At 40.0% G+C, this 21,188-nt stretch overlaps 1 protein-coding gene across 1 annotated transcript in view; it reads right to left on the reverse strand.

The window, feature by feature from the left end:
• Positions 1-21,188, reverse strand: part of FBN2 (fibrillin 2) — a 969,744-nt gene that overhangs the window by 187,434 nt on the left and 761,122 nt on the right. Inside the window, exons 28-32 of the mRNA XM_085632710.1 lie at positions 20,295-20,420; positions 19,633-19,755; positions 17,669-17,794; positions 3,229-3,354; positions 931-1,053 (exon numbers count right to left, since the gene is read on the reverse strand). Of these exons, the coding sequence (XP_085488836.1) occupies positions 931-1,053; positions 3,229-3,354; positions 17,669-17,794; positions 19,633-19,755; positions 20,295-20,420 (624 nt within the window). The remainder of the gene's footprint in view (positions 1-930; positions 1,054-3,228; positions 3,355-17,668; positions 17,795-19,632; positions 19,756-20,294; positions 20,421-21,188) is intronic.

The following is a 21,188-nucleotide window of genomic DNA, read 5'->3' on the forward strand; positions in this document are numbered from 1 at the left end:
CTGGATAATGAAATCATTATAATAACAGAATGCCTCACTATTTGTAGTGCTAATGCCTTTTTGGTTATCTCAAAACAGATTTTGCACGTCAAAGAAAGTCTAGCAAGCTGTCCTTAAGACACGCACAAAAGTGTTTTTTGCGCATGTACATCTTTCCGTGAAACTGCCCCCTGACCGCTGTTTTAAAAGGCCTGCTTTAATGAGGGTAAAATATATGACCAGAAAGGAGCAAGTATGGCCACCTATTTTATACGAGTCAAAAGAAAGCTGAGGGTAACAAAGTCAGATGAGTATTACATTTCTGCGGGTCCTTCAGCAATGTGGGTTAGTCCAAGGAACTTCTGTTTGGCAGAGTTCAGACGCAGGACTTTTGGACGTGAGCTGTTGCCGTAGCTGTCAGTTAAATGCAAGCCCGATGGTGCCACAGCAGCTCTCAGTAGACTTCCGAGCAAGAAGTTTAGGTGTTTGAGAACCGTGAGTAGCAAACTTACTGTACAAGACAACGTTACATGGAAATGTTATATAACTCCACGGCGGGGCAGAGACTGAGAGACACATTGTATTTGGGTCACTCTAACTTTATATGACTAGCCCTTCAAAGCCTACATCTGTCTAAAATCCCCCAAAATACTTTAACAATATAATTAACTGCCTTTTCTTCTATGCCACAGACTACACACACTCTGGAATGGCTGGGCACACTTTAACAAGTTGTTCTTAGCAGAAGGTTTTTTACTTTGCATATTTTGTCCAAGAGAAACTTTAGAACATCTCAAATTACTTCATACACTCTAATCCAGACAGTCTTAACCACAGCAACTCCTTTGCTTGGCAGAACTAAGCTAACCAAAGGAAAGTTTCAATTTCTCACTCCCTAAACCCAGACAGTGATTCGGCCCATTACAAAAGAAAGTGATTCATTGCACTCACCAATGCATTTGATGCCATTGCCAACCCAGCCTTCTCTGCAGCTGCACTTGAAGCTTCCCGGGATATTAAAGCAAGACGCATGCGCATTGCAATTGTGGGCGTCAATCTCGCACTCGTCCACATCTGTTGAAACAGAGAAGATACAAAATTACGAAAAGGAGTCTTTGGATGATCAACTAGGGTGAGTAGAAAATTGTGGCTTCAAATTATTTGACATTACAGAGACTTGCGAACCTTAACCCCTTCGCTGCGGCGGGAATTACGCCGCAGCGCTGGGGGGGGGTGGGGGGGCAGCGCGGTGGTGCTGTGCTCATGACGGAGCCACTCCGTCATGAGCCACGGTTGAGCTGTGCTCATGACGGAGTGGTTCCGTCATGACTCCGCCCACGGCGCTAATCGCCCGCACAGGCGGGGAATTAGCGCCGCGTGGGCGGAGCGGCCGCCAATGGCCGCGGCATGACGGAACCACTCCGTCATGAGCACACGGCAACCGTGGCTCATGACGGAATGGCTCCGTCATGAGCAGGGGAGGGGTTAAAGTTGTGATAACTTGAGGCAATAAAAACACAACAAATGGAAATGCACGGTAATTACTGTAGGCATAGGTTTTGCCCTAAAGAACATGTTTAAGAAGTTTTCATGTGTAGAGTCTCTCAGAATAGTGTATTAATATAAATCAGTATAGAAACATAGATGTATGCGATCCAAGAGTTGCTTAGTTATGAATACCACAATATACATGTTCTATCTATCCATCTATCCATCTATCTATATAGCCATCCAGCCATCCTCCATCCATCCATCCTCTATCTATCCATCAATCCATCCTCTATCTATCCATCAATCCATCCTCTATCTATCCATCCTTCCATCCTCTATCTATCCATCAATCCATCCTCTATCCATCCATCAATCCATCCTCTATCTATCCATCTATCAATCCATCCTCTATCTATCCATCCTCTATCTATCCATCCTCTATCCATCAATCCATCCTCTATCCATCCATCCATCAATCCATCCTCTATCCATCAATCCATCCTCTATCCATCCATCCATCAATCCATCCTCTATCCATCCATCCATCATCAATCCATCCTCTATCCATCAATCCATCCTCTATCCATCCATCCTCTATCTATCCATCCTCTATCTATCCATCCTCTATCCATCCATCCTCTATCCATCCATCCTCTATCTATCCATCCTCTATCTATCCATCCTCTATCTATCCATCCTCTATCCATCCATCCTCTATCAATCCATCCGTCATTAATCCATCCTCTATCCATCAATCCATCCTCTATCCATCCATCCTCTATCCATCCATCCATCAATCCATCCATCATCAATCCATCCATCATATCCATCCATCCATCAATCCATCCATCATCAATCCATCCATCATCAATCCATCCTCTATCCGTCCATCCTCTATCCATCCATCCTCTATCTATCCATCCTCTATCTATCCATCCTCTATCCATCCGTCCGCCCGCCTATCTATCTAGCTATCTATCTATCTATCTATCTATCTATCTATCTATCTATCTATCTATCTATCTATCTATCTATCTATCTATCTATCTATCTATCTATCTATCTATCTATCTATCTATCTATCTATCTATCTATCTATCTATCTATCCATTCATCCATCCTCTATCTCTCTCTCTCTCTCTCTCTCTCTCTCTCTCCATCCATCCATCCATCCATCCCTCCATCTACCTATCTATCTAAAAGGTACCTCTATACGCAAACATTTTAAAATATTTTTCACTCTATGCTTTTGTGTCTGTGTCTTGTACAACAGATGTTTTGCATCACTATGATAAACTCTTCTATATCGTTCTAAGATAGATTCTGTAGATGAATAGTTAAATTTTGTCCAAAGATAAGGCTTCCATCATGTCAGTGATTATAAAAGACTACAATTCAGCAACAAGTCCATTGTTCATTTTTTGTACATGTATGATACTGAGCAAAACGCCTCTACGGTAAATGCTGATTTCTGGGGGCGAAAATATAACTGACTGGAAATTCCTCAAAGTTGCACAAATCCAGGCTATTAATGGACTGGATTCATGCACTAGAATTGGATGTGTTAACAACGTATCAACGGGGACAAAGAGGGTAAAAGTGATAAGATAATGAGACATTGTAAAATCATTAACTACCAAAACGTCTGAACCAGATCGACAAAGTTATCTATGAAATGTCCTAAACGGAGCAGTGCAAAGGAGGATAAAAGAATGTGCGCGCGCACACACACCGCGTGGCAACACATGACCGACATACCTGTGCATCCCGTGGTCCCCTTTTTGACGGAATATCCGGTCTGGCAGTGGCAGATGAAGGAGCCTTTGGTGTTTTCACACTCTCCAAACATGCAGATATTCGGGTTCAAATCACACTCGTTCACATCTGTAAGAACACATGGGACAGTTACTCCCTGTGGCAGGATAGCAAGTGGGCACCACGTCGGTTTTCCTCTGATAAGATGCATATTATGCCCTCCGTCTCACAGCTGACCCCATATTTCAAACAATGTATTTCAACTGTGCAGTCTTTGCATTACTGCATATGCTTGTTTTCATTGAATTGCCGAGTGTACCATCCAGGTGAAAGATATTGCTTGGGGTGACAGACCGGCTGCCATGCCGCGCACACTAGGTCAAAATGCTTCCCAAGGTCACCGACTGTGCCCTCAGAATGTTTCTCTCTGTGCAGATCAAGACCTTTCATACAAAAGCACAAAAACTGGCACAGTCGGACTTGATCAGCTCTAAGGGCCCAGGGGTAAAACGTAGTCCCAGATATGGGCGGTATGCAGACATAGAATCGGCACACGCGCTCAATCTGTACAACTCTGTAAACAGGGGCAAAATAAACAGTCACATTTCCATGTCTCCTCTTCCAACACGTTTCCTGTTTGTCACTGCATGTACAACTGGCAGCCGGGTGCAGGGTTACCATTTGGGTGGACATGAGGCTGGTTATGTCCAGAGCTGTTCTGGTGCCATCTCGTTTCGGTTGGTGTAATATCCTGACGTGAAAGCTGTTATTTTTATTTGTTATTTTTTTGTAAACCCTTTTATTGGATTTTAAAGTTATCGTAGAGGTGATATAACAGTTGATAGTGTTTACCCTGGCATAACATTCATTGTCAACATTTTTAGAGTGGATAACTGGGTGTCCATGGAGGGGGTGCCGCTCTTCGTGTATGGGGCAGGCCTAGATGCTTGCCTGTTTGGGGATGGCGGGGGGCCTTATAAAGCTGTTATTTTTAGTAGGTGACACTTTAATCAATCTGCTGCATGGCTCAATGTCTATCTAGTTCCTAAAGCGCTCTAGGCCTCATGAATTTAAAGTAGTTTCGATAGGGCCGTGTAGGCCTAGTAGTATAATATGACGGTGCTGTAAGATAACAGAATATTTCTGGCACTGGTGGTTGTGATCGCTTGCAGACCCATGTTATTTATATGTGCAGTAATACTGCTCTTGTACCACTAGGTTAGATCATAGATTCTAAAGTACTTGGAAGGGCCCTTTGTTTGAGTCTATTACAGATTCACTCACTTATGGTATAAACATGTATGGGCCCACCAGCAATGCAAGCAGTTGAAGCATTGACAGCTCAGTCCATTTTGGCTCTGGCGGGGAGGAGTCGATTTTACACACTTGTGGAACTATTACTAGGTAGCATTACTGCCATAAACACATTACTTGTAGTGAACTGCAGTATGTTTCTGTCTACATTCTTTCACCTGTACTCGTTATAAATATACTTCAATGGCAAGTAACAGGTAGTTCACAGTGCCTTTGTGCCAACGCCAAATCCATATCTGTCTATATAGAGACAATGTAGATATTTAGGGATATATATACGGGAATGGTGGCGCAGTGCAGCAAGTTACCTTGTTGCACTGCTCTGTGCCACAGAGAAAGGGCAGGAATGCACAGTATTTATACAATAAGGTGCATTCCTTTCCTTTATCCCTTCGCTGGCTCAGTTTCGGCAGCCTAGCTCCAACGCAGGCACCCTTGCACCATGGTGAACAGGTGCCTGTACTGTAGGCAGGATTGTTGTTGTGCAGGAAAACAATCCATAGAGGCGTTTTCCTCTTTCTATGTGTGCTGCATAATGCAGTTCGCCTAGAAAGACGAAAAATTGAGGAGAAATAAAGATATTTCTTCTTGTTACACCTCTCCTGGGGAGGAGTAATTTGGTGATGCATTCCCAGGTTTACAAGTCGCTGTAAATCTGAGAATGCGCAAAAAACATGGGAGTTGCGTCAGAACACCCTGCAATGCCCATGGAATGCCTCCTTTGCGCAGAATAGGGCAATGTGGTGATATGTGCAGGCTTGCATTGCTCCATATTTGTGAAGCCATTTAAAGCCATGCAAGTGGCTTTGCATGGCTTCATAAATATGACTTGGAGCTTTGCGTCGTTCATGTACCACGCTGTGTAGTGCAAGCATGACACAAGGCCTTCAAAAAGTTGCCCCTTAATTTGCATTCATCACCTGCTCAATGCCTTATTTGCAGTTCATAGATATTATATGCAAGTTTAAACTTAAAAAACCCTCAGAAAATCATCACATTTTGGTTTCAAACTACAGAGCTTTACGTTAACAAATTATATGAAGTGACTTAGCAATAAGTATTTTTTGCTATTTTATTTTAGCACTTTTCAAACAATCTCCGGATTCTAAACATTCCAGAAGCAGAGGAGGGGGTTAACTTTAAAGCCTTAGTAATTAAACTGCTAATGGAGACGGTCCTGAAGAATAGACCGGATATCAACGCAGATCAGGAAATACAGCGGGTACACAGGGACCCATTCAAGAGGAACCCACAGCGGCAGAAGCCAAGAAAAATGTTGATAAATTTTCTATCATATACAGTTAAAGAAACCATCTTGCTGGCAGCACTTAGAAATGGTCCTTACACAAACCAGAGCTTTATGTTTACCATAAGATCGGATGTATGTCACACAACGGACCAGAAACAATGGGAACTGGGCAAAAGAATGGGGGAGCTAAACAATCTGGGTGCTAAGGCCCAGTTAAAATTTCCAGCTATGCCCCGTGTCATGTGGAACAATCAAATGCGCAATATACGTTCCTGAGAAGAGGCAGATAGTCTAATAGACAGCATGAGGAAAGGTGGAGATTCCTGAGTAAATGAGTCATTAAGTTAGTCCAAGGCTGAGTTAAAGAGCGAAATAAAATGTAAAAAAAAACATATACATATATAAAAACATAAAAATGAATAAATAAATGTATATATAGTCAAACATATCAGGTGGAGATAGAGGGGTGGGACGAGGGGGTGGCTTGGTTCAACTATTGAGTTTCCACGAGACAAGCCCACTTCCTCTGGTGGTTCCATCAGGCTTTATGCCTGATAGTTTTGGGAGGGTTCCTATGGGGGGGGGGGGGTTAAGGGTAAAAGGGGGCAGGGTAGGGCACAGGGTGGGGAGCAGTGGGAGAAAATAAAAAATCAGTCCTCATTTGACATATCATTAGGGTTCACTTTTAAAATAGAGAATCAGAGATCCTCGGGTCCCAGAAAGCTGGTGCACTTTAAGACAAATGGCCGGGATGGATAATAATTTACAAATCATAACTTGGAATGTAAATGGTCTAAGATCAAAAAATAGACAGAGATTGGTAATGAGGTATTTGGAAGAATATAAAGTCCATGTAATTATTATACAAGAGACCCACATAAAGGCGAGTGAGAGCAGGGGTCTATATCTAAAACAAAGATGGGTAGGGAGTTATGTTGCTTCAGACCAATCAGAATACTCTAACGGAGTTGCAATAATAATCAGGAAAGGGTCAGGAGTTGAGATGACCTCATCTTAAACTGACAGTTCAGGTAGATGGGTTAGGGCTACTCTCAAATGCTTGGGTTCCGAATTTGTGTGTGCTGGTTTTTATGGTCCAAATGTGGACGACCCCCAGTACATAGTAGACCTTCAATTCATGCTAGCTGGGGCAACAGCCCCTATAATTATAGGGGGCGATTTTAACACTCTTTTAGACCCAACCCTAGATAGGTCTACAAGTAGGATAGGGGCCCAATCCCAAGCTTCAAAGACAAGTCAGGCCCTTAAGCATATGCTATATGAATTGGGTTTGGTCGACTCCTGGAGATATCTATTGCAAGGCAAGAGGGGATACACCTTTCATAGCAACAAATATCATCATTTTTCATGACTGGACTACCTGTTAGTAGATAGAGAGTGGGCTGGGAAATTAAAAGAGATTCTTATAATCCCAGGACATATTTCCGACCATGCTATGGTCAGTATTTTATTGAAGGGAGTAAATATGAGGAATAATGCAAGATGGACATTGAAAAGATCTATTTTATTAGATCCAGATGAGGCCGTCCTGAAAAAAACAACTCTAGAGTTTTTTCAGATTAACGCCCATTCGGCTCCAATCGGCGTCATTTGGGACACTTTTAAAGCTTATCTTCAGGGAGTCTTACAAAGTCAGGTCTCGTTTAAGAATAAGATGGAAAGGGCTGAGTTAAAGAAGTTGGAGGAAGAGATCGGGACACTAGAAGGAAGAATGCAGCAGGAGGTACTAAATGTACAATACAGGGAGGAGATTTTAAAAAAGCTGGAGGAAGCCAGATTGAATTATAAGATTGAACTAAATACAAAATGTAGGGAAAGTTGGGCTACGGGACGCATGCAGCATTTCGAGTACGGTTTAAAAGCTGGAGCACTACTAGCCTGGAAGTCGAGGGCTGAGAGGGCGAGAAATCACATTGGGGAGCTGGTTATTAACTCCGAGGGGAATATTATGAACAAGGAGGAGGAAATACAGGAAAGTTTGTTTTCACTTTTTTCGGAGTAATATGCAGAATCAGAGAGCCCATATGAAGAGGTCTTGAAGTGTTGGTTAAATGACGTAGGCCTCCCGCCCCTAATGATAGAGGGTAGGAATAAGGTTGACGCTCCATCACAGAGGGGGAAATAAGAGAGCAGCTTCAACATATGAAGAACGGAAAGGTGGCAGACCCCGACTCCGTACCGGCTGAGGTTTACAAGTTGATAGTTGACGAGATAGTGCCGGAAATGAAAGTTCTATTTAATTCAGTCTATAAGGAGGAAGGGCTGACCCCGATTTCTTGGAGAGAGGCCATACTCACCTTGATTTTAAAACCTGCCAAGGACCCGAGGAGGGCTGATTCTTATCGGCCAATCTCCCTACTGAATGTAGATCATAAAATGTATACGGGCATTTTGGCCGGTAGATTGGCCAAGGTGGACCCCCAGTTGATACATATAGACCAGAAAGGTTTTGTCCCGAAGAGACAAATACAAGAACTTACGCTGTCACTAATAGGAACAATAGACCTAGCTGTTGCTCGATCGATCCAGTTGGCTGTGCTCACTATAGACGCTGCCAAGGCTTTTGATCGTTTCAGCTGGGCATTTCTTTGGGCCGTCCTAGGCACAATGGGTTTTAGTACTGAGTTTATCATGGCAATGCAAAAACTATACGAGCACCCTACATGCCAAAATCCTCCTAAATGGCTCCCTGACAAGGAGTTTTAATATTCATAGAGGGACAAGACAGGGTTGTCTCCTGTCTAGCCTCCTTTTCGATATATACATCGAACCTCTGGCGCACATTCTAAGAACAGATGATCAGATTATCCCCATACACCAGCTTCTTACTCGCAGTAAAATCACACTTTATGCTGACGATTTGATAATTTAATTAGGATGGAAAAATTGACAACTGAATACGGGGTGTTTTCTGGGTATTCAGTAAATTTATCAAAGACAGAAGTGATGTGTTGGAATATGGAAGAGTGGGGCGGCAGAGTGTGCACAGAGATGAAATATTTGGGAATAGTTATCACAGATAAAATTGATGAGATTCCTTCCCGTAACTTGAAGAGAGTGATGAAGGAGGGAGATAGGCAACTAATTAGGTGGAAGAACTTACCCCTGTCTAATTATGGGAGGGTTAACTTGGTAAAATGCCTGTTCTCCCGAAGCTAACATACCTCTTCAAATGCATATCACTCAGCTTCCCTAAGGATGAAATGAACAAAATACAGGGGAAAATATCGAGTTTCATCTGGGCATCCCGGGGGGTTCGTCTCTCATGGAAAAACTACGGAGTAGTCTTAAGAAGGGCGGGTTAGCATAGCCAGACCTTAGACTCTATTGCATGGCCTTCCAATTTTAAAACATTTGTATGTTGGCAGGGGAGCCCATCAGCACCACCTGGGGTCTAATACTGGAAGAAATGACCAAAAATGTGGGTTCAGAAGCTTTTTTATATAAATTCTGACCTAAAAAGTCCTTTAAAAAAGTCAGATTAAAGGTTTTAAAATCTGCACTAAGATTGTGGCTTGTAGTGAGACGGTCACGAAAGATCGGTTATTTCTCAGAATTTTCTCCAATTTGGGAATCCCTTGAAAGACACCTTGAGTCTGCCTTTAAAGCAGGCGGGGATAACAAAATGGGAAGACCTGTTAACAACAGGAGAAATGATTCACTGGGAGGCACTAAATATCAGGACAGGTAATAAGCTCTCCAGGTTCAAGTACTTGCAGCTTACTTCATGGTCTTCGACCATCGTAGAGGAAGTAGGGGGACATGGGACTTTGAGGCCTCACTCCAGGATACTAGTCCAAGTGCCAAAGAAGTGGCAAAATGGTATGGACAGTTCTTGGAGGCAGAAGAAGAGAAACTGAAGGCTCCTTCCGAGATTTGGACAAATATGCTGCAGGAAGGCAACATACAACCTCTGTGGATAGATTCCTTGAAACTACTTTACGCTACAGTAACACCTGCTAATTTTAAACGTCATCATTCCTTTGTCATCCACAGGTTGTACTTGACCCCGCAAAGATTGGCCAAGTTCGTGCTACACCGGTCCCCTGCTGTAAGAGGCGCAGTCTTTTAAGGGCTAATGATGTTCATGTGTTTTTACATGTCCAGTGATGAAAGAATTTTGGAAGACTGTAGAAGTCACAATAAGGGCCATTCTAAGAGAGAATATAGTTTTGACTGAAACACTGGTGCTTCTTGGGGTGGATAGTGTCTCTCAACATATCTTAAATAATAAGCAAAGGGCTTTAGTATTTTATTTGCTGCTCCTGGCCAGGCGAGAGATCTGTAAACACTGGTTGGACACCTCCCTCCACACCCTACAGCCTGGTTAAGTGTAGTAAAAGTGACATGTAATATAGACATCAAATGTCACCTACGACGGTCAGAAGAGCTTTGGGGGGACCATTTGAAGTGGTCAGGTTAGGGCTCTATGACAAATGCTCCTGGAGGGTCATTTACTTTGATACCTGGTCCAATGATTACATCAGGCCATGGACTGGGTGGAGGTGGTTTCAACCCCCCTCATAAAAAGACCAGTGCCGTGGAGGCTAAGAGTCTGAAACTGCATGGACCACAGATGGATCGAGGGTGTTGGGAAATGGCCCAGAGTGCAGTAGCTATGGTGAAACGAGGACATAATTAAAAAAAAACACTTTTCAAATGTGAGATGGTTGCCAGAGCTCTGTGGATTGTTTGGGGATGCCTAAAGGAGGGCAATAGGGGGAAACTATTTTGAATAAGTGCAAATTGAAGCACTGATTGCCAACTGTTATTTTGCAGGTTAGGATGTCTGACTCCTAACAAGGAACATGTGAACACTATTAACAATCCAATCTGAAATACTAAATAATATGATGCTGGCCCTTACTTGAAAGAAAGAATTCAGATTATTTTCCAACAATAACCACTGATTGAATTGGGAAAACACATGAGGTGGGCAGCCCTATTTCAGTGCTCTGTCATACACAGGAGGCATATGGGTAGAACAACCATAAGGTCCTTCATTGCTAATGTATATTCAGGTCCCTGTTGATGGGGATAAATATAGCAGTTTTTGATGAGGCAGGAGCTGTGAGAGCAGTAGCACTTGTAGGATAATGAGAGTCCCCAGACTTGTATGCCTAGGGCCATCTCTAGGTCGGTGTGTCAGGTGCAGCTGCACCAGGCACTGACCCAGGAGGGTGCTGTGTGTTTAGAAACAACACAGGTTTAAAAAATACCTGCTGCAGAGTTCCTTGTGAGTCCTACAGTTTTCAGACAACAATACAAATTTCAAGATAATTCTGGTGATTAATGTTCCTGCTGGAGAGAGGTGTTTTATCTAGTGGCAGTTTCCAATCATGCTAAAGTAGCACAGCAGGTAAGTATGCCTGCTTCAATTAACGTTTACCATGCATATCACCAAACTATATATTATGTGGATGGGCCAGTGGGTTACTGCTTTTGTCACAGAACTCATTTTGTTACTTGCAGTTTTTAAGTTACATCCCTAATATAGCACTGTGAACTATGAACTGTCATCAAAGAGCTACATGCAAACTGCATGTTATAGGTTAGAATGGTATTTTTCTTCCTATAGTCTATTCTAATGTTATTTGGGTAGAAATACATTCTTATTAATAAAGCCAACCACTGTGGTACGTTTTAAAATCCGAATGTTGCACTTCTCCAGACCAAACACTCTTAAAATATATACTGCCTTCTAGTAGCAGTGACATGTGACTCCAACACATTGTAATCCTCATTGTTTTATGTAACATTTCCTATAGGCTGCATGATTCATTGGCTCTGTATAATGTGTGTGGGTGATGCAAAGTGCACTGACACTCTACATTGGAATGAGTAGCGCTATAAAACAAATTAAACGCATTGGAGATAGGGTCCATGGAGAGATAAGTGGCACTGGTGGAGTTTTTGGGGCGGGGGACGCCAACAAAGATTGTTGCACTGGGCGCCACCAGCGCTAAATCAGGACCTGTGTTTGCCAAAGAATGATATGATCGCAATCTATTTGTGAATCGACATTTTATCATCCAAATGTGCTTTATAGTGCTGTGCAATAAACTTTGTACAGCCTTTTGTGTTTCCACTGACTACAGGCTGAAGTTGGTTGAAGAAAGCCTATTACCTGCAAAGAGTTTCAAAATAGGACTGACCAACAGACTTTGCACATACATGATTTGAAAAGTCAAGGTTTTTCTTGTGCAGGTTCATCTGAGAATTGTTTACCTGACCTTGGCTACAAAATACAGACGTATAGTGAGGTTGGATTCTGTGGGCAGAACGGCCATTACTTAGTACATCCTGGACATGGGAGGCAGGCAAAATTAAGGGATTTTTTGAATATTTGTAATTGCCTTAAAATTAGTGAAATACCAAAATATTGTGGAAAAAGTATCATGCTACAAGAATACAATATCAAAAATATCATGGGCACTATATATAATATAGTTTTTAAACATAGTTATATATAATATTGTTGACTTGAATATAGTTTCATTATTTAAAAAAATTATATATCTATTAGTTATTGTATCATTTTCAGGTTTTAGTTTTATGATATAACTTGTATTTTTAGCATTATTTGTAATTATCAATATGCAATTTAATATTGTTGAAATGTAATTACAAATTCTTTATTTATTAGTGGATTTTGTGTTAGTAGGGGATTAGGATGAAAAGTGATTTAAATATAAACTAGCATTTTATATTTGTAATTAGTTTTTCTATTAATTTTAATAATTGATTAGTAATTATGTATTTATTTTATTTACTTTAGTATAGTCTGTCATTTTTAATGCGTAATTTAAACATTTTAAATGTATTTAGTACTTTTTAATTTAGGACAGCATTGTTGGGCTTGTTAGGGTTTAGAGGACGTTATATAAAATATACATTAGTGTTTTTTATTTTTTTATAAAGTAAATTCATTGTTAAATTATTATGGAAATTGCTTAACTGATGAATAGTTATTTTAATTATTTCAGTATAGTTTGTAATTTTCAATGTGTATTTAAATGTTTTTAAATTTAGTTAGCAATTTTATATTTAGTTACTGGTTGTTAGGTTTGAGGAGATTAGGGTGGAACTTTATTGGAAAAGTAATTTTTTTTTTACTTCGTAATAAAATTCTTTTAGTATATTAGTTGATCATTATATACATTATTCAATTATATAACTGTTATGTTATTTATTGTTTTTTAACTAATTGTTTATTCATTGATCAGTTTATTTACTAACAATATTTTGAAAAAAGAGTTTATTAATTTGTTTTAATTGTATTTGTTCAATTTAATGCTAATAATGTTTTATTTATAACTTTCATTTCTTTTTTGTTGTTGGCGTTTGTTTGGATAATACAGATGGAAGTGCATGTATTTTTAGTAGAAAGGGAAGTGTATTTATTTTAAATATTTTAACTTGTTTTATATTTCTTTAATTTTTTAATATGAAATTTGATTTGCAGTATATCTATAATGAACATCTTTTTATTTTGAACATGTTTAAATAGTTTTGTTTTGTTATATATCCGAATGATTGTTTTTAAAGTTTAGGAATTGGAATGGTATATCTAACCCCTCCAGAGTAAAACATTTTACCTACTGTACAAAATCCAACACTTTCCCTATTCTTACTTAGATTGGAATCTAAATAGTCAATCTAATCTCCCCAAAGACCAAGACTTTCCCTCCTTTTGCTTACGTTGGAATGATAAAATTAAAACCTCCACTTCAATAATCTCCCAAACTTTATCTACTCTTTATGAGATTGGAGTTGGAATAGTAAATCTAACCAAGGGCCAGCACTTTCCTGCTTTTGCTTACAGTGGACTGGAAATAGTAACTGAAACTCCTCCAAATTCCAACACTTTCCCTACTGTTGTTTAGATTGGAGTGGGAATAGTACATTTAACCCCTCGAAAGACCTTAAATTTCCCTACTGTTGCTCGAATTGGAGTAAGATAGTAAATCTAACCCCTCTAAAGTCCAGCACTTTCTCTGCTTTTGCTGGAGAGGGAGTAATAAACCAAACCACTACAAATAGTTTTGTTTATTTTGTATTGTTGCTATTTAGTTTTATTTTCCTTTTTTTATTTAATGTTTAAATTAAAATAAAATGTCATTTTTTATTTAAATTGTATTTTTTACTTTTGTAATACTTTTTTTCTTATTTTTATGTAACTGTTATACATTGTTTAAATATTGTTTTTGTATATATATATAATGTACATTCATATTTACAACTATTTATAATTGTAAATTTTTTTGTTTAATATTTTAAATAAATTACAAATAATGATATATATATATATATATATTTATAAATATATTTATATATATATATATTTCCAAATAGTTCCCTTTTTTGATGATGTTCTATTGCACAATATTTTTCACACATTACATAGAAAGTACGCAACGCCGATATTTTAGTTGATGATATTTTTTACTTGATATTTTTGAGTCACAATATTTTTGTTCATGATATTTTTGTCACATAAGCCTGTTTTACTATATTTTTCGAATATAGGTCAAGGTGCACCTTGAAGTTCAACATCGGGGGACCAGGAATACATAAAGAATGAATCTATGAATTGTATTGACAAAGATCTGTATTAAATTTAGTAAATGCAAACTGAAGCTGTTGTTGCTCACTAGGTTGGCATGACTGTCCTGTTGACCCCGTATTGTTCTGCATAATCAGTCACATGTATTAATATGACCAAGCAATGCCGGCCTCTAGAAATAACTCTTTGGGGATTTTGATTAAGCAGTTTGAAAAATCCAACATATGAGTACATGTTTGATTATATCATAACAATTCAGATCACCCTGATATTAAAGACATGGACTGTATGGGACTAGGGGCAGAAAATATTTTATTCTCTTTCCTTCATTGCAAGTTGTACCAATCATTTTATCCTGGTTGGGTTTATTTATGTGAAGGGATGAAACAACTTGACATTCTGGGGCCGATTCCGATCCTTTAAAAATATTCCCCAAACGAATCGTATCCGGATTTTTTTCCGTACGAATCGTACAAGTCCCGTACAAACTGGCAAGTACGATTTGTATGTTAAAAAATCCATACGAATCGCACTGGGAAAATTCCCCGACACGTCCTCGGGTCGGAAACAGTGTCCGACACGTCCCCGGACAGTTTTACGTACAAATCGGTAAACTGAAGTCCGTATGGAAAAAACACCGTACGGAGCGAACTCCCATGGCAACCATGGAGACGTCCAATGATGTACCCCCACCCCCGTAGGTACGGAGCGTACCCCCACCCCACCCCCGCAGGTACGGAGCGTACCCCCACCCCCGTAGGTACGGAGAGTACCCACACCCCCATAGGTACGGAGCGTACCACCACCCCCGTAGGTACGGAGCGTACCCCCACCCCCGTAGGTACGGAGCGTACCACCAGCCCTGTAGGTACGGCGCGTACCCCCACCCCACCCCCTATGGGGGTGGGGTGGGGGTACGCTCTGTACCTACGGAGGGTGTGGGTACGCTCCGTACCTACGGGGGTGGGGGTACGCTCCGTACCTATGGCGGTGGGGTGGGGGTACGCTCCGTACCTACGGGGGTGGTGGTACGCTCCGTACCTACGGGGGTGGGGGTACGGCGTGGACATGGGGGGTGCTGGGGTACGGCGCGGACATGGGGGGGGTGCTGGGGTACGGCGTACTTAGCTTTTCCGGCACTTTTTGGGTCCCGTAAAAATATTGCCGTGCGAAGTGCTGTGGGTACGAATCGTACTTGCTGGTCCGTAAAACGCTGCCTGACTCCGTGCGAATGTCGCGTACGCGGTGTCCCGGATCAGAATTGTGAGTATGTTTTAGCCGGTCGGTGTTTTTTACGATTCGTACGGAAATGGTGTTTCTGTACGAATCGTACTTGCGGGTTTGTAAGGTGTTTTTCCCGGGTACGAGTCGGACGGAGAAAACGCTCCGTCCGACGGTTCGTACCCGGGTTTTACAGGATCGGAATCGGCACCTCTGTGTTTCTTTAATGTTCTGTTTCTTCTTTTTTAAATCAACCTCATTCGTGTTGTCATACCTTTCCCTGTAGCTCATGGTAGATAGATTTGGTCACTGAAGTTACGCCTCTTTTTATAGCAGTGTGGTCAATGAACATATACAAATTATCATCAACTATGTATTTGGGATAACTCTCTTCAATTATGTGGACATAAAGTAGTCCAAGTCACTATATCATTAATGTCTTGGTGAAGCTGCTGGGAAATTCCATTAGGAGGGTACATTCATCTGTAGGCATAGGACTTGTGATAATTATTAATTTCCTGGGGGTTAGTATTCACACCAATGTACAAGATGGTGAAGTTGAAAGAAATTAAATTCTAACAGTAGTTTTTCAAATTACATGTGCTTCACAAGCATTCATTTGATATCTGTCCAAAGTCTCCTACTATAAGGTTATACACAGCCTCCTCCATATACATTTAAAAGAAATAAAAACAGTGAAATGATATTTTAAGAGGTGAAGGTGAGCATATACCTCTGTTCACCAATGGAACCTATGGGCCCTGTGTTCTGAAGATATGGAGAACCCAGCATTGCTTGGCTTGCATCAATGCAAATTTCAGTGCCAAAACTCATAATTCAGAAGCCAACATTAATGTTCAAGAGGATGCTTATTAAATATAGGCAGGTAAAATATAAACACATACAGTGCATGAAACGTTTATCATATTTTAGAAGCATTGTGATTACTAGGAGGAGATGACAGCTTCTGACTAAGATGCTGATTATGGAACCCACCAATAACACAAATGCCAAACCTGACACTCTTTCAAAAACCACACTTACTCACACACGCTTTACTCAGTTACAGCTGTTGCTAACAAGTATATATTATCCACAATTCATTTATTTTGAAAGACCTTTTTGTCACACTCATGGAACCAAGCACAAATTGTTGACAGTATTTGTTTCTCCCACCCACAATAATACATAAAGGACAATGAATTATATCACATTAAACAAATAAAACAATATATATTTAACACATCAGTACATCTATTCATATTTCAACATAAATTGAATCCATCAAAACATCAGTTCTTTTTTATACACACTCAGGAGCTACCTCACAGGGCAAATACAATACGCCCCTTAGTAATTCCAAGGTTAAATCAAAAGCTCCCTAATTTTCTAAATGTCGGATCCCTGTCAGAGCAAAACTGAAGACCAGGCACATTCTCCCAATCATTCTCTTTTAACTTTCCCTGGCTTAAACCAATACTCTGAAATGCACAACACTTTTCAATTTGTAACAGTGGATCCAATGAAAATGGTCAACGCATTTTGAACCCCTGTTCCACCTTACTGGGGTTCTCCTCAGGACATAGAACTGATGCCCACTCTCAAGTGCCTCGTAGGGTAGGTTCAATCCACTTAGTTCGATTGATGATTAAAAAAACGGATAAAGCCATTCTAATTCATCCCTCATGGTCACTACATGACCTTCAATTCCGTGCTCAATGAGAATTCGCGACAGTCGTCAGGACACTGATAAAACGCTGCACGGAGCCGGTGATGTGATCAAGTGGGACTAACGTAACAACTGTTGTGAATCCTGATTGAGCACGGAATTGAAGGTCATGTGGTAACCATGAGGGATGAATTAGAATGGCTTTGTATGTTTTTCTAATCATGACAGGTTTGGCATTTGTGGATTATGAAGTGGCTTTCTGTTTACTGAGTATCTTGTTGAAATTTCTGCTGCGAAAGAATGGTCTCTAAAAGACTGCTACTTAGAGGTTTGTTTGTTTTTAAATACCTAATAATCATTAAACATATTAAAATAAAATAGAAATACAATTTTCAACACTCACCAATGCAAGTTTTCATGTCAATGGAAGACATAAATCCATCGTAGCAGAGACAGCGATATTCCCCAGGAATGTTGGTGCATTGACCGCCATCACATATTTCAGGACTGTCCTCACACTCATCAATATCTGTAGGAATTAATGCCACAGTCAAAACGCACACAAAAATAATTCTTACATGGCTAACTGCTCTGAAATCCAAGAGTTTGTAGGGAAAAGCTTAATAGATGATGAGGTTGTTTATGCATTCTGGAATGCTCTTTTTTGGTTCATACTTTTAGGAAGACGTATATGTAAAAGCCTCATATCTATATGTGTACTCGATGCAATTTGACAGGCTTCACATTATCTAAAGGGAAAATACACAAAATAAATGTCACAACAAAAGGAAGCAAAGGAGAAAAAAGCTCAAGGAAGAGACTAGCTGTAGATCACAAGTGCCTTTACAAAATGTAGTCAGACAAGTGCAGTTCCAGCTTCAGTTCAAAGACTATGCAGCACCTAAACCGTAGAAAGTTATGTTTTATTTGTTGATAAATGCAAAAAGTTATGGTCTGACCTTGAAGAATAAGTTTATGCAACATAATCACCCCTGCCCTCAAATCACTTCACCGACTCACCATGAAGAAAAGAGTGCATTTCAGAACATTGTGCCGGATGTACGAATAAGGGATTTGCAAAAAAGTGGTTGTGAATTGCACGTTGACTTTTTGCAAAACCACTGACATTTTGAGACTGTCCAATGAATTGTTATCTTGCTTTGCAAAATCACAATTTGGAGTGGGGCACAATTCAACCTACTTCATGAACCTAATAAGTTAAGTTGCAAATTGTAACTTACTCCAGTTGGATGCAATAACAAGGTTGGTGGCCTGCTATGTTCAGTGATTGCACCTAAAAAATTTTATTTCAATACTGTCCATTTTCCTTAAAGGAAATAGGAATATGTTTAAATAAAAATGTTAACTTTTTTTAAAATTGGTTTGCAAGCTGGCAGTGTTCCACTAGACCACTGCCCACACCCCATCAAACCTTTGTTTAACATTCACAAGGTGTAGGAGTCTCTTCCCTTTTTTGAATGGGTAGCCACCTCCTTTCAGGAGTTGGTAACTTTTCAATGGTTTGCAATCGAACCTGCAGTCGCAAACCATTCCTTGATTCCATTGCAAATCACAGTTTGAAAGGGACGCTATAAACATGCCTTTTCTAAATTGTGATTCATTCAGCATTTCAAAACAATTTTGGGATTCGTTAATCATTTTCCGAATAGCAAATTGGGTTTAGTATATAGTAAAAAGCTATCTAACAGTCGTAAACCCTGTTATTTAGTGAATAACAGGATTTGCAACACCTAAATGACTTAGTACATATAAGCCCATTGGGCCTGATCCACAAGTTCCTTCTTGGCGGTACCCTAAGAGGCCTAACCAATGCATCCTGGCCAAATATCCAATTCATAAATCTAAGATTAACCACTATCTGGAACAATCACAGCTTCAGCTGAGACGTAAACTGATTTGATTTACGAAGGTCTCAAGAAACCTCCTCCAAATGACCTGAAGACTATCTGTATAAGGTCAAAGGTTAAGGTCACTATCATACATTTGAAATCATACTGCTACCTAATGCACTTAGCAATGACATAGTCATATGCCAGAGACTGCCTTACTCCTCTTTGGCCCCAATTAACGCTTTTCCATATATCCAGATTTTACCACATCTCCATGCAAGGATTGTGCATATACATCACTTCCACCACTGATTATCTATCTCAGTTCACATTTTACATCATCATTACTCTGTTTCTTAGTCTTTGCGTCTTCTTTGTACCTTTTCCAACAAAGTATTCAGGCAGAAAAAGTTTGGCATACATGTTATATAGACTTCACAAAAACCCAAATAAGGAAAGACATTCTGGAAAAAAAATCATAAATGTTATTACCGATATTAGTTTACAAAGATCTCACCTGAACACGTCCTCATATCCTGCATCAGCGCATATCCCTCAATGCAGCTACATTCATAGCTTCCTTCTGAGTTGGAACATTCGTTGTCACAGCCTCCATTCATTATGCTGCACTCATCAATATCTGAAGGTAAAAGACACTTTGAGTTCACCTTGTGTAACCTCCATGCTTAATCAGATGCTGGGCATCACATCTGGGTTGTCAGTCTTCGGCCACAGTCCTAAATATTGTCCATGGACAGACTGCACTAATGGTATTACAGAATGCGCTGAAGGGCCAGGAATGAGAACAATTGCATTAGAAAGGTTCATTCTGTCGTGCAGCTTGGTGTGTTCTGCATTGTGTCAAAGCTAATTTCTAACTTCGCAAACAATGTAGTAGTTTTTATATTTCAATATCTTTCTGAAACAAGTCAAAGTGGAATAGTGTTTCTGATTCATGATAAACATCCTGTCAAAACATAAATCACTTGTCGTATATACTAATTCCAAAGTAATCTAGATCAGCTTTCTTAGCTTCATTTGAGTTTTAAGACTAATGGTATGTTTACTCAAGTGTTTATGAGGATGAGTAGAACAGGATATCAGGGATCCTTGGTCTCCATGTCACCTGAAATTACCTTTTGTGAACAGATTTTGAGTGTAGAACAAAGAAATACCTACCAATGCAGCCCTGTCTATCGGGTGTGGCCTGGTACCCCGAGTTACAAGAACACTGGTAGGTTCCAATCATGTTCACACACTTTCCATTCCGGCAGAGATTATCACTCAAGGAGCATTCATTGATATCTGTGAAGGAAATAAGACACATGTAAAAAGAGAGCTTAGGACAGGTCAACAAGAAATAAATTAGTTCTTCTTTTCCTTTTTTAATTACTGCATACAAGACAATTTTTCTTGCCTGCAAATTTGCAAAGGCTGTTCTTGTTTCACAATCACATGAATGCACATTGTCACCCTCATAAAGAATTTCACTATTGCTAAGAGTAGCCACTTGATTCAGATGGGGCAGCTAACATTATTTACTTGCCACATAAGAATTGTGAGATCCATGGGATCACAGCAGATCTGGTTACTTGCACCTGTAGATTTCAGCTCTTGAAAGCAGTTGCATATCCCCATAAAACATTGGGGGGAAATAATGAACTATAAGGGACTCTAACCAGAATTTCCCCATGCTAATTGCTCATTCCTCAGGAGAGTCTCAGGGTTCAGCTCAGAAACCCTGTTATGGGACCACCGGTATTCTTAACTCAGGAATGTGGAATTAACACTGCCACATCTAGGTAATTTGGAAGTTTGAAACTACTCAGAGATACCACTGCCAACCATGCTCTCCATAGACAGTAAAGATGGATTTCACATCTTGCCTTGAATCAGCGATTGGATTCTATACATTTCTGCTCATTAACTTGTTAAGTAATATAAATATTGGAGAAAATCCAAAACCAATTTATGATTTTCAAGGAGACTGATGAATGAGAAGACTAGATGGGTCCTGCCAGCGAATACATGCATCTTTATTGGCTTTTAGTCTAACATTGTCATTTTCCTTAA

The sequence above is a fragment of the Triturus cristatus genome, chromosome 2_1, assembly GCF_964204655.1.
Source record: "Triturus cristatus chromosome 2_1, aTriCri1.1, whole genome shotgun sequence".
Taxonomy (NCBI): Eukaryota; Metazoa; Chordata; class Amphibia; order Caudata; family Salamandridae; genus Triturus; species Triturus cristatus.